This window comes from Quercus suber, unplaced genomic scaffold (assembly GCF_002906115.3).
Source record: "Quercus suber isolate HL8 unplaced genomic scaffold, Cork oak 2.0 scaffold_238, whole genome shotgun sequence".
In the NCBI taxonomy this organism is placed as follows: Eukaryota; Viridiplantae; Streptophyta; class Magnoliopsida; order Fagales; family Fagaceae; genus Quercus; species Quercus suber.
In genome coordinates, this window is record NW_027069695.1 from 341,879 (window position 1) to 356,692 (window position 14,814).

Consider the following 14,814-nt stretch of genomic DNA (forward strand, 5'->3'; position numbering starts at 1 on the left):
TTGTTGTTGTTGTTGTTGTTGTTGTTGTTACTGTTGTTGGGTTTTACCCCATCCTCTTGAGTAAAGCTAGAAAGAGATGGGGGTTTTCTTCTTCTTTTTCTTTTTCGTTTTTGTTTTTTCAGTTAATCTGATACCTTTTCTCTGTTTTTGGTCTTTTTTTAATTTTTAATTTTTTTTTAATATTTAAATGTCCATTATCTTCTAAGAAAACGAGGGAAAATCTAGGAAAATTGATTTTGAAACATGGGGTTTTTCGTGTTTTTATTTTAATTTCATTGGGGTTAAGAGAAAAGGGAGTAGGGACTTTCTGTGTATATTTCGTTTTCCTGGGTTTGGAAGTAAATATTTTGGGCTTTTTTCTTATCTTTTCTTTTTGAAATTTTGAAATTCTTCTTTTTGAAGCGTTGCATAGTAGAAGATGAGCTTTTGAATGTTTTGGTCTGAGAAGAAGGGGATTGATAGTTAATTGCTGCAACAATTGTAAAATCTTTTCATGTTGGGGGAGAAGACAGAAGATAGCAATATTTGAATTTTCTTCTTTCTTTAATTCCCTAGGTTTCTTGGCAACCAAACATACTTTAGAGTGAGGATTCCTCTTAAATAAACCTAAATTAAAATAAATTTTCTTTGCACTCTTTCAATCACTTGGACATTTTAGTTTATGTTGGCTTATATGTGGCCATGATCATATTGGGTTGTTTTCTTGTATGTATTTTCCATGCAAAATAAATGGTGTTTCACCACATTGCAGAAACCTTATGGAGCATTGTTAGGTACTTTCATATTTACTGTGCATGCTGTTATTCTGTTGGAATGGTGTTTAGTATAGCTACACAATAAGATGCTATATTGTGAAGTTATGTTTCACATTGTTTTTTGACTGCTTTGTGGATCCCTTAAAATCATTTCAATCAATCAGGAGTTGGGGGGTACATTATGCAGACTTCTTAAGCATTGACCTTAGTGCATAGTTGGATAATGCATTTTTTGCTCTTTGCACAAGTTCTTTATTTGTAATTAATTTTGGCTTTTCTTGTGGTATGTAGAAATTTCTGAAGATGAGGCTGAGGATCGCTTACAAGACGCTATTCAGGAAAAGTTTTCCATATTTGGTGATGTATGATCTTTTTGGTGAATAAAAGAATTAATCATTAATGTTAAGATTTTTTTGTTCTTGCATTTCACATCAGTACTTTACATGAATTGTGAGACTTCCACAATCTCATTCTTTTGATTGTGCATGTAAATATTACAGAAAGAACACCAGGCCATTGATATTCTTCTGGCAGAGATTGACATATATGAGCTTTTTGCTTTTAAGCATTGCAAGGGAAGAAAGACTAAGCTTGCTCTCTGTGAAGGTAGTCTTGTTCTTTGAGATAGAATGGTTTAGGGGGGCATGAACCCACACACACACAAGCTGTCAAAACATTGCAGGTTTGACAGCTTGGTGATCCAAATGCTTTTTAGTATACTTCTTGATATAGTGTTTGTAGTGCTTGAATATAACAATTATGGTGTGACATGACTGTTTTCTTTCTTATTCTTTTGAAATATGGCTTGTGAATCATACATTTCAATATTATGAATCAAGAACTTGATGAGAGAATGCGGGATTTGAAAAATGTGCTCTAGTCTTTTGAAGGTGATGAATATGATGAAAGTCATAAGAGAAAGGCCATAGAGGCGTTAAAGCGAATGGAGAGTTGGAATTTGTTCAATGATACTTATGAGGTATGCTTGTTGGTCTGTCTTTGAGGGAATTACTTTGATATATTCCTTGTGAGATTTGTAAGGCTTATCAATATGTTTAGATTTTTTTTCTTGTGATGATTCTGCCTTTTCAATCAGATATATGAATTTCTATCATCATTTATTTATTTTTCCTCATGGGTAGGAGTTCCAAAACTACACAGTTGCGCGTGATGCTTTTCTCACACATTTAGGTTCAACGTTGTGGGGATCCATGAGACACATTATATCACCTTCCATTGCTGATGGTGCTTTCCATCATTTTGAGAAGATATCCTTTCAGTTATATTTCATCACACAGGAGGTATGATGTGCATTACAAAATTCAAACAAGCTTCAATGAAACTGAAATTTTACCCCTGAACGGATTTTTTTTTTTTTTCATTGCAGAAAGTCAGAAATATTGAACTATTTCCTGTGGATCTCAAGGCTATCAATGATGGACTTTCCTCTATGTTATTAGATAACACACATAAAACAACGATACAAGTCATATATATTTGCCAGACTGAGCCAAAGCTAGAGCCAACAGTGACTCCAGAAGGTATGTAATCATTGACTATCACTTTGGTCTTCATATTATACATTCATTCCCATGAAGAGTTCTTTTCCTTTTTGGGTTATTTAGTTTATGAGAATAACTAAGAAATTTGCTGTTTAATCTCTTCAAATATGTGATCTTGGTGATGGGTATTGTGTAAAATGAGTTTCATTTGAGGTCCTAGTCGATGAGAGTGATTTGGGTTTTGTGTAAAACTGTTCACTTTCATGTATGGTCATTTTTAAGCAACTGCTAGTGCTAGTTCTTCTTTGGATTCTGTTTTGTTTTCACCAATTTCCTAGTGTTGAATCCTTGTGAAACTATGAGATTCTAATGGAAAGCAATTCACTCTATGGTAAATAATTTATGGGTTTTAACTTTTAAACCATTGTTGATTGAATTCATATCCTTAAGGTTTGAATCTATTAGTCAGCTGCATTGGAATGCGGATATGTGTCCGTATCCCAACGTGTCTAGCGCACTATTGCACTAGACACAAGCCGTGGCCAGTATATACTTGCTCAAAGCTTCATTGAGTTCATGGGATAGAAAATGCTTTTGAGTTTATATTTGTTTATGCTGTGAAATGAGAATCTAATAGAAATTGAATTTCATGTATGTAAAATTGGGAGTGAAAATTTGAGTTTCATCCTCTTTTTTTTTTTTTTTTTTTTCCTTCTTCTTTAAGAAGAAAAAGATGTAAAAGCACCAAATATCATTGAGAGAGCTAAGGAAGAGTTGAAGCAATGGTTCACACTGACAATTCACCACACCATCACAAGGAAACAAGTGTACAAAACACATAGCTGAAATTGTGTTCATGATTTTGAATTATAAATGCAAAAACGTCAAAATGAACCTTGGCTATAGATGACTTTGGTTAGAGCAAACAAAAGTTACAAAACACCTTTGGAAATGATGTGACTTTAAACACATCTTAAAAACTTGTAAGGATTTCCTCTAGACACTTTAAATTCAAAACTTCAGAGAGCTAAGGGAGGTGGAGTGAAACTCCCCTGTTTCATGACTTTAAAACAGAGTGTATTTCCTACCTTTTTGAAACTTTGCAGCAATAGCAACTTGTTTGATTTGGGGGGGGGGGGGGGGTTGNAGGGGGGGGGGGGGGCAACCCTAGTTCAGCTTCCTTCCAAACCTCCATTGTTATTTTGGAGTTCCATAGGATGCGAGCTAAAAACTCACAACCCCCACAGAAACCACACTTGTCATAAGTTTTTGTGTCTATCCAAAGAATGGATAAAACATTACAGGAAAATTACATAAGAACAATCAATTGTTGTTTCCCCATAAAAACAAATTAAGATGATGTTTCTATTTAAGAATTTGTTGACATTAATTAAGTCTAATGTTGATGTTAGGTTGCTCCTTAATTAATGAAATTGTCTCATATCATGTACACAAGTCGGAATGAAATATTAATATTCTTTTTGCAGAGATTCTGTCATGGATGATGTTAGGGATGTCGTTATTGCACATCCTTTTGAGCATGATCTTCGCATATTTGGTGTTTGACGTAAGTATTTCGATGCCACATTTGTCATCATTGCTTGCATTCTTATGCTTGTTACGTTGATGTTATATGTGTCACATCGATATCGACGTATTAGGGTTGGTGTGGGGGTTCGCATAATCGTTTTTCACAATGTGTCCTATGTTTCCTATAACATGGAGACATGTTGTATTTGTCCTTGTAACTTCTTTGATGGAGATCAGTTAGCAAGTCTTCAACCATGTAAGCACGTGGACCACCGAAGGTGTATTGCACGCCACCTGGCTCAAGCCCTTACGTGCCCCATTTGTCGAGGTGTCATTTCAGTTGGAGACGATTGAGTGTGTATGTATGAGCATAGTCATAATAGTGAGCCTACGTTGAAAACTGTAACACAGCAAAAAAAAAAAAAAAAAAAAAACTAAGCATCCTTGTCTCATTATCTGGATGTCACACTCAATCGTCTCAAACTGAAATGATGCCTCGACAAGTGGGGCATGTAGGGGCTTGAGCCAAATGGCGTGCAATACACCTTCGGTGGTACACGTGCTTACATGGATGAAGACTTGTTAATTGATCTCCATCAACGAAGTTACAAAGACAAATACAACATGTCTCCATGTTATAGGAAACATGGGACACATCGTGAAAAATGATTGTGCGAACCCCCACATCAACCTTAGTACGTCGATATCGATGTGACACATATATCATCAACGTCACAAGCATAAGAATGCAAGCAATGATGACAAATGTGGCATCGAAATACTTATGCCAAACACCAAATATGTGAAGGTCACGCTTGAAAGGTTGTGCAATAATGACATTGTCCCTGATATTATCCATGATAAAATCTTTGCAAAAAGAATATTAATATTTCATTCAGACTTGTGTACATGATATGAGACAATTTCATTAATTAAGGACCAACCTAACATCAACATTAAACTTAATTAATGTCAAGAAATTCTTAAATAGAAACATTATCTTAATTTGTTTTTATGGGGAAACAACAGTTGATTGTTCTAATGTAATTTTCCTCTAATGTTTTATCCATTCTTTGGATAGACACAAAAACTTATGACAGGTGTGATTTCTGTGGGGGGTTTGAACAGCAAAATAGCAATGGAGGTTTGGAAGGAAGCTGAACTGGGGTTGCCGCCCCTGTTTCTATCTAAGAATTTGTTAACATCAATTAAGTTTAATGTTGATTAGGCTGGTCCTTAATTAATGAAATTGTCTCATATCATTTGCACAAGTCTGAATGAAATATTAATATTCTTTTTGCAAAGATTCTGTCATGGATGATGTTAGGGATGATGTCGTTATTGCACATCCTTTCGAGCATGATCATCGCATATTTGGTGTTTGGCGTAAGTATTTCGATGCCACATTTGTCATCATTGCTTGCATTCTTATGCTTGTTACGTTGATGATATATGTGTCAAATCGATATCGACGTACTAGGGTTAGTGTGGGGGTTCTCGCACAATCGTTTTTCACGATGTTTCCCTTGTTCCCTATAACATGGAGACATGTTGTATTTGTCTTTGTAACTTCATTGATGTAGATCAATTAGTGAGTCTTCAACCACGTAAGCACGTGTACCACAGAAGGTGTATTGCACGCCACCTGGCTCAAGCCCTTACATGCCTCATTTGTTGAGGTGTCATTTTAGTTGGAGACGATTGAGTGTGTATGTATGAGCATAGTGATAATGGTGAGCCTACATAGGAAACTGTAACACAGCAAGGAAAAAAAAAAAAAAAACTGAGCTTCCTTGTCCCATCATCTGGATGTCACACTCAATCGTTTCCAACTGAAATGATGCCTCGACAAGTGGGGCATGTAGGGGCTTGAGCCAAGTGGCGTGCAATACACCTTCGGTGGTACACGTGCTTACATGGTTGAAGACTTGCTAATTGATCTCCATCAACGAAATTGCAAAGACAAATACAACATGTCTCCATGTTATAGGAAACATGGGACACATCGTGAAAAATGATTGTGCGAAGCCCCACACCAATCCTAGTACGTCGATATCGATTTGACACATATATCATCAACATAACAAGCATAAGAATGCAAGTAATGATGACAAATGTGGCATCAAAATACTTATGCCAAACACCAAATATGCGAAGATAACGCTCGAAAGGATTTGCAATAATGACATTATTCCTGACATTATCCATGACAAAATCTCTGCAAAAAGAATATTAATATTTCATTCAGACTTTGTGTACATGATATGAGACAATTTCATTAATTAAGGACCAACCTAACATCAACATTAAACTTAATTAATGTCAAGAAATTCTTAAATAGAAACATCATCTTAATTTGTTTTTATGGGGAAACAGCAGTTGATTGTTCTTATGTAATTTTCCTCTAATGTTTTATCCATTCTTTGGATAGACACAAAAACTTATGACAGGTGTGGTTTTTGTGGGGCTGTGAGTCTTTAGCTCGCATCCTATGGAACTGCAAAATAGCAATGGAGGTTTGGAAGGAAGCTGAACAGGGGTTGTCGCCCCTATTTCTATCTAGGAATTTGTTAACATCAATTAAGTTTAATGTTGATTTGGCTGGTTCTTAATTATTGAAATTATCTTATATCATGTACACAAGTCTGAATAAAATATTAATATTCTTTTTGCAGAGATTCTGTCGTGGATGATGTTAGGGATGATGTCGTTATTGCACATCCTTTCGAGCATGATCTTCGCATATTTAGTGTTTGGCGTAATTATTTCGATGCCATATTTGTCATCATTGCTTGCATTCTTATGCTTGTTACGTTGATGATATATGTGTCACATTGATATCGACGTACTAGGGTTTGTGTGGGGGTTCGCACAATCGTTTTTTACGATGTGTCCCATGTTCCCTATAACATGGAGACATGTTGTATTTGTCTTTGTAACTTCGTTGATGGAGATGAATTAGCAAGTCTTCAACCATGTAAGCACGTGTACCACTGAAGGTGTATTGCACGTTACCTGGCTCAAGCCTTTACATGACCCATTTGTCGAGGTGTCATTTCAGTTGGAGACGATTGAGTGTGTATGTATGAGCATAGTCATAATAGTGTGCCTACATAGAAAACTATAACACACCAAAAAAAAAAAAAAAATAACAAAAAGAAAACTGAGCATACTCGTCCCATCATTTGGATGTCACACTCAATCGTCTCCAACTGAAATGACGCCTCGACAAATGGGGCATGTAGGGGTTTGAGCCAAGTGGCGTGCAATACACCTTCGGTGGTACACGTGCTTACATGGTTGAAGACTTGCTAATTGATCTCCATCAACGAAGTTGCAAAGATGTCTCCATGTTACAGGAAACATGGGACACATCGTGGAAAATGATTGTGCGAACCCCCACACCAATCCTAGTACGTCAATATCGATGTGACACATATATCATCAACGTAACAAGCATAAGAATGCACGCAATGATTACAAATGTGGCATTGAAATATTTATGCCAAACACCAAATATGCGAAGATCACGCTCGAAAGGTTGTGCAATAAGGACATTATCCATGACAGAATCTCTGCAAAAAGAATATTAATATTTCATTCAGACTTGTGTCCATGATATGAGTCAATTTCATTAATTTAGGACGTGCCTAATCAACATTAAACTTAATTGATGTTAACAAATTCTTATATAGAAACGGGGGGCAACCCCAGTTCAGCTTCCTTCCAAACCTCCATTGCTATTTTGCAGTTCCATAGTATGCGAGCTAAAGACTCACTTCCCCCACAGAAACCACACCTGTCATAAGTTTTTGTGTCTATCCAGAGAATGGATAAAACATTAGAGGAAAATTACATAAGAATAATCAATTGTTGTTTCCCCATAAAAACAAATTAAGATGATGTTTCTATTTAAGAATTTGTTGACATTAATTAAGTTTAATGTTGATGTTAGGTTGGTCCTTAATTAATAAAATTGTCTCATATCATGTACACAAGTTGGAATGAAATATTAATATTCCTTTTGCAGAGATTCTGTCATGGATGATGTTAGGGATGATGTTGTTATTGCACATCCTTTCGGGCATGAACTTTGTGTATTTGGCGTAAGTATTTCGATGCCACATTTGTCATCATTGCTTGCATTCTTATGCTTGTTACGTTGATGATGTATGTGTCACATCGATATCGACGTACTAGGGTTGGTGTGGGGGTTCGCACAATCGTTTTTCACGATGTGTCCCATGTTTCCTATAACATGGAGACATGTTGTATTTGTCTTTGTAACTTCGTAGATGGAGATTAATTAGTAAGTCTTCAACCATGTAAGCACGTGTACCACAGAAGGTGTATTGCACGCCACCTTGCTCAAGCCTTTACATGACCCATTTGTCGAGGTGTCATTTCAGTTGGAGACGATTGAGTGTGACATCCAGATGATGGGTTGAGGATGCTCATTTTTGTTTTTTTGGGGTGTGTTATAGTTTTCTATTTAGGCTCACTATTATGACTATGCTCATACATACAGTAGCATAAGTTAACTATGGTTTATTAGTTATGTTTGATACATAGTTAAAAACCTTGCTATCCTATTGTTGGTTACAAAAGCCTTATTTCATATTTTGTCATGTGTTCTGTATGCTTCTACGAATTGACGTGTCCATATTTAACTTGATTTAGACACATAATGACATAATTCCACATAGTAAAAATTAATTAGTTCATTTCAATTGCTGAAAAAAAAAAAAGTTGGCCGCCACATGTCACTAATGATTGTGCTTTTATCATTAAAAATGTAATCACAAATTTACACAATTGATCTTATTCTCTTAAATTAGTCCATATTTTTGAAACTACATGATATTAGTTGGGTCTAATTGAATACATAGTTAAGATTCAATTAATATTTATGTTAATGGAGTTTAATTGGTTCAATACTCATTTGAACCAATTAATAATTGGGTAGGTTTGGATGGGTAAATTAGTTTGGATTGATTTTGCTACCCTAACTAGGGCACGAGATAAATAATGCTTCAAAATTTACATGAAGAGAATTAACAATTTAAGGAAGTATATGTTTCAAAACTATAGGTTTGTTTTTGTTGAAGTTCGATCAATGTAGACAGAACCTCGATCGGTTTATAGAGTCGCTCAACAAAATTTATGGATATTAAGAAATTAAGATATCTTATTAGTACATTAATTAACAACTGTTTCTAGTGCTTTCCATATATAAGCCACCATCAACAGCAGAGGTTAGCAATGACAACAACGTAATGGAGGTTTGTAAGGATTTTGTGGAAGGAAGCTAAACTGGGGTTGCTGGTGCCAAATCAGCCTATTAGGGATTTTGTGGATGTGGTTTGGAATGCTAAAAGATAGGAAGGTGGATCTGGATTGGGACTTGTTCGCCATTATGGCTTGGCTTATTTGGAAAAATAGGAATAGCTTTAAGCTCGAGGGTACATGCAAGGAGAATTGCCAAAGAAGCGCATGAGTTGGGGCAAGAAGTGCAAGAAGCTCAAATCACAAGTCAAATTGGAATGGCCTCGGTCTGCAGCCAATGGAGACCTCCAAGACTGGGGAGGTATAAGGCAAATGTGGATGGAGCAGTGTTTGCAAGTGTGGGGTGTTGTGGGGTGGGAGCAGTTATCAGAGATGAGAAAGGCTTGTTAAGGGGGGCAATGAGCAAAAAAGTGCCTTTTCCCGTTGGAGCTTTGGAGGTTGAAGTGTTGGCTATGAAGGAGGGAATTCAGTTGGCAAGGGATTTAGACCTCAAGGATATTGACATGGAAAATGATGCACTAACAGTAGTGGTGGCTGTTGGAGGAGTTAATCCAGGTCCATGCTCAATCCAGAAAATTGTGGAAGGAGCAAAACGTGGGCTGATTGCTTTCAATTCGTGGAGCTATTCCCATGTACGCAGACAGTGCAACATGGCTGCACATCTCATGGCTAAGGAAGTTATTAATGTAAGAGATTGTTTGATTTGGGTGAAAGATACCCAGGGGCAGAGCCAGGGGGTCTAGCGTTGGCTACTAGTAGACGACCAAAAAGGTGATAAGGCACCAAAACTCAGTCACCTCAACAAGTCTACGACCCAAAACGGACGACCAAAAAGGTGACAAGGTACCAAAATTTAGTCACCTCAATTAGTCCACGACCCTAAGTGGATGATTGACAAGGTGACGAGGTACCAACACTTAGTCACCTCAACTAGTCCATGACCCAAAGTAGACGACCAAAAAAAAAAAGGAAAAAAAAAAATCAAATCAAATCACCACATGAGTATACCAAGGGCAAGTGCAAAACCAAAGTCTAGATTAGCTGTTGGACATGCCAGTGATGTCGAAGGAGCAAGCTAGTTAGACGAGTAATTTACATGGTGGTGCTCATGATCCAAGTGATGAGGACGAACACCAGAAGATCTACTTGATTAGTTGATCTAATCGCTTGAAGAAAGATAAAGCATGTAGAGATTGCAATCCAAGTGAAAGAAAAAACAAAACATCTACTTGACCACGATTGTTTGAAAATATCAAGCAGGTGGAGCTCGAGACCCAAGTAAAGACGAGCGCCAAGAGATGCTGCTAATAGGCTTCTAGAACGACTCTCTTCTCCGCAGCCACTTGAAAATAATTAAGCTTGTAGCGAGCGTTCACAGTCAAGCAAATTTGGATTGATGGATATAAGAATATTTTTAGATCCTTCTTTTTCTCTTGCATCCAATTTCATGTTTAATAGCAAATTTTGCTTTTAATTAAAGAAGATAGATTACATGAAACAAAGCACCAAACAAAAACCATAACAATTTAAATCCACGAACAATAAAATATTGATGTCAACAACAAAAAATCATGTGATAAGAAAATAAAAAAAAGGCTCAGTAGTATTTTTATTTTATTATTATTTTTTTAATGAAAAAAGGCTCAGTACTATTGGGTTTGGACCTTGGTTGGTGTTTCAAGAAGTTCAAAGATTGATGCTATATTATAAATCAAATATTTAAAATTTAAATTTTATAATCTCAAATTATACATAAAAAAAATAAGTTTATTAACTAAATAATAAAGAGATATGCTACGTTTATAACAATTTTACAACAAATCACAGGTGGTTAGTTGTTATTGGAAAAATATTGTAAAAATATTGTAAACACATCATTTCTCAATAATAAATCGATTTGAACGAAATTTAACATGAGTTATAGATATGAAGAAGTTGTGGGGAGAATTAGAAAAACCTTGTCCCCATTTGAAATTATATTTTCATCCACAAAATTTTATTGTGCCAATACATGTTAAACATGGTGGTTTTTGGTAATTTGGGTTATCTATAACGCACGGTTTGATAAGAAAAGAAAAGTAATTACTTTCTCAATCTACATGCTCACAATTGCACGGTATGGCCTTTTGACATGGGATTTCTAATTCTATGGTGAGATTTTTGTCAAAACATCAAGTGTGAATACGATGGCTCTGAGTCTGACCACAATAATCCTCTTCTCATGGCCATGGCCATCAAGGGACTGATTTACGACGAGCTCAACAGGTTTTTTTTTTTTTTTTTGGGTACTTTGTATTTCTGTTTTTTGTCTTCTCGGGCTCTATTTTGCCTTTTGTTTTGGACTAAAAATACGTAAAACTAATTTTTAGCATCTGGGTTCATTTGTAACTAATGGTATTAGCTTGTATACGATGAATTGCTTAGAGGGGTTTTGAGTTTTGGGATTCTGGGCATGTGAAAAACTATAGAACTTTTTGAGGTATTTTTATTTTTGGGCTACCTGGTGCTTTGCCATCTGGGTATATGAGAATTCTGCCTTTAGGATGATTAAAAGTTTTTCTTAATTGAATTGAATTTATTTTGTAATGTTTTAGTGTGAAAATTGAAAGTGCTTGTGAATATAATGTGAAATGTCATCCCAAGGGCTATTATGCTCAGTGTGTACAAACCAAAGATGGTCCAGTATGCACTTTCATGCTCAAGCATTATGTAGTCTATAGTTGTCTAAGCTGTGTATTGCATACAAAACTCAAGTGTTGGGTAACCTATAATTGTCCTCTTAGCTGACTCTTACTGTTATCGGTGACCAAAAACTCTTCCCTTGCTGTAATGAGTAATCTGTCCTCACCTATTATTGTTTCTTTTATTATAGCTTGCTTCTTCCATTTTTTTATTCTTTTCAATCATCTGGAGTATGCCTCTGCAATTATTTTATGGTGAATGTTGTTCAATGAATTGATGAATATCGAAACTTAGATTCATGAGATGTGCCATTTATAGGTTGCTTTTGTTAATAGATTTTGTTGTTTGAGTATTATTTTTGGTGACTGAACTGTCATTGGATGCGACTAATTAGTGATTAGACTTGTCTCATTGATGTTAGTTTGATTTGGAATGTGATTATGTAACCTTGTTTTCTTTTTAATCTCTAATTTTTTCTTTTTTGGGTTTTCTTTTTAATCTCAAATGTGATAATATACTTTGTGGAGAAGTTACAAATGTTGCAATAGCAACGGGCAACTGAAACTTGGTTCTGAAACAGAACAAGACAGAATATGTGTTATGAAATAAAACTAGAAATAACTCTGATGGAATTTATTTGTTGAATATTTGCAACCATCATGTATATGGGTTTCTTGGTATTTTGCGGCTCACACTCTCCACAACATCTATTTATGAATTATTTTCAAGGTTATTTTGCTAAAATTTATCTTGGTTGAATTTTTGATTTGTCTCTCTTTTTTTTTCTTTTTCTTTTTTAATCATTTTATCTCTGATTATTATTATTATTTTTATCCTGATTTTACTTTTAACTTATTTAAAAATGATTTGTTTGAGCAATCCATATTGACCCCTGCGAAATCATTGCCCTCAAGATTGGAGGTCCTATTTGATTTATCCTTTTGTTTCCTTTTGCACAGTGAATAGTTAAAAGCATGTCATGGCTCACTTGCATTTTATATGAAGTAGCTTCTAACTTCATGCACATACATAGATATACTTAAAAATATACAGTAAGATCTATATTATAATTCTTATATATAATTTAAATACTATTGATAACTATTAATTCTCAAAAAAGAAAAAAAAAAAAGATAACCGTTCTTATATTCTGTTAACTCTTTAAAAACTCTTATAAGAATATTATTAGGTATAAAATGAAAACTATCTATGATTATTTATTTTTATTTTATTTTATTTTTTATTACTTCTTAATTTTTGTTATTGTGAAGAACTTTTTTTTTTTTTTCCAATTCATTTATTCTAGACTCTTTGATTTTTGTACTCAATAACTCACTTGAATGAATATTTATGATATGGTTCTACATTTGATTCTAAGATTATGAAATAAAACTTTCTCTAAAAATAAATAATTGAGGACAAATGAAGCAAAATTTGACTCTAATTTTTTAAAATCTAATTAAACTTTCTGTAAACTTTGCCTATTAATATATAATAGCATATAATTCATGCAAACACATGAATGCATTTAAAATTAAACACAATTTTTATTATAAATATATAAATAATTAGTTAAATTATTAAAAAAAATAGCATGTAATTCATGCATACGTATATATACATTTAAAATTAAACACAAATTTTATCATAATAATAAAAATAATTATCCAAATTATTTTTTTTAAAGTAAACGTAATTAGTCACATATTAAAATTCTTACCTACATTTATTTCTACTTATTATCATTTTTTTTTTAAATTTTAATAGGATAGAACATGTGGTGATTTTTGTTGGATGGTGTTTTTCATTGAGTATATGTGATTGGTTTTTTTTTTATTTTTTTTATTTTTATATATATATAATTTTTTTTATATAGTTTGATAATATTAGATTTTTAGTATTTTGCACTTATTAACTCACTTGACACAAAGATTAAATTTAAGTGGACACATGACATAAACTTAAGTCGATAATTATGGTATGGTTCCACATAAATTTAGACACGAGGTGTAAAATTGAATGCAAACTTCAAATTTTAATTGAACTTTATCTAAGCTTTATCTATTAATATATACTAGCATGTGACTCATGCAAACACATAGATACATTTAGAAAAATTAAACACAATATCTTTTTATTGAATGTGAATTTTGACAAATCTACTATTGGATTATATCTTTTTCTTATTTACTCTATACTTGCAAAATTTCTAGAAAATTGAAGATCAATAGTTATATTACTAATAAATTGTTTAAATTGGAAGTTTTTGTAATTTAAAATTATGCATAAAATATAAACTTATAGATCATATAGTAAATAATATCTGATTGACACAAATTTTGATATGTATATTAAGAGTACAAAAAACATGTAATTCAACAGTTAAATTTTCAAAATATGTAATAATATTTATCTTATTGAGTAAGGTTGTAACTTTAGGTTATAACGAATTTTGTAACTAAAATTTGTCCAAATATACATAATTAATCAAATTATTAAAGAAATAGCATGTAACACATGCATATGTATGGATATATTTAAAATTAAACACAATTTCTATTATAAAAATATAAATAATTAGTCAAAATTTTTTTTTTTAAGTAAACATGATTAGTTTTATTTATTTATTTATTTTATAGTTCATTAATTTTAGATTCTTAGTATTTTGCACTCATTGGCTCACTTAATACAAAAATTTAAAAACTTAAGTGAATAATTATGGTGTAGTCCCTACCTAATTTAGACACATAAAGTAAAATTGGATTCTAATTTTAAATTCTAATTGAACTTAGTTATAAATATATAGATTTCAAATGTGTTGCCCTTGAGTTGTTCATTCTCCTAAGAGAATAGTAAAGTTTTCTTGATAATAAATTAATAAACGCATTGGGATTGACTATACAAATTGCATGCATGTATCAAAGAAAACGTGAAAATATTTCACTTTCTATTTATGAGTAGATAACGACATCTTGGTGGAGCTGGAATAGGAATTGTGGCCAAACCTTCAGCTAAGTTTGTTGGTGGAATATTAGGAACCTTGTTTAATGGAAGTGTTT

General features: G+C 33.5%; 1 protein-coding gene across 2 annotated transcripts; it reads left to right on the forward strand.

The window, feature by feature from the left end:
- The first annotated feature begins 24 nt into the window (after positions 1–24).
- LOC136070504 (uncharacterized) lies at positions 25–2,581 on the forward strand. 2 transcript variants are annotated; one of them, XM_065780515.1, is made up of 5 exons: positions 25–1,117; positions 1,256–1,361; positions 1,636–1,734; positions 1,898–2,056; positions 2,143–2,581. In XM_065780515.1, exons 1-5 carry the CDS (start codon positions 1,059–1,061, stop codon positions 2,302–2,304), a joined length of 585 nt encoding a protein of 194 aa, XP_065636587.1. In that variant the 5' UTR covers positions 25–1,058; the 3' UTR covers positions 2,305–2,581. The 2 variants fall into 2 exon arrangements, 1 of the variants encoding a protein (XP_065636587.1); XR_010631727.1 differs by having other exon boundaries at positions 33–1,117; positions 1,595–1,734.
- The last annotated feature ends 12,233 nt before the right edge of the window (positions 2,582–14,814 follow it).

Excerpts from the sequence above, each read along its gene's own strand:
- LOC136070504 (XM_065780515.1), top strand. The coding sequence starts at position 1,059 with ATGAGGCTGAGGATCGCTTACAAGACGCTATTCAGGAAAAGTTTTCCA. Across the intron at positions 1,735-1,897 it reads TGTTCAATGATACTTATGAG|GAGTTCCAAAACTACACAGT; the intron begins GTATGCTTGTTG and ends CCTCATGGGTAG. Across the intron at positions 2,057-2,142 it reads TATATTTCATCACACAGGAG|AAAGTCAGAAATATTGAACT; the intron begins GTATGATGTGCA and ends TTTTCATTGCAG.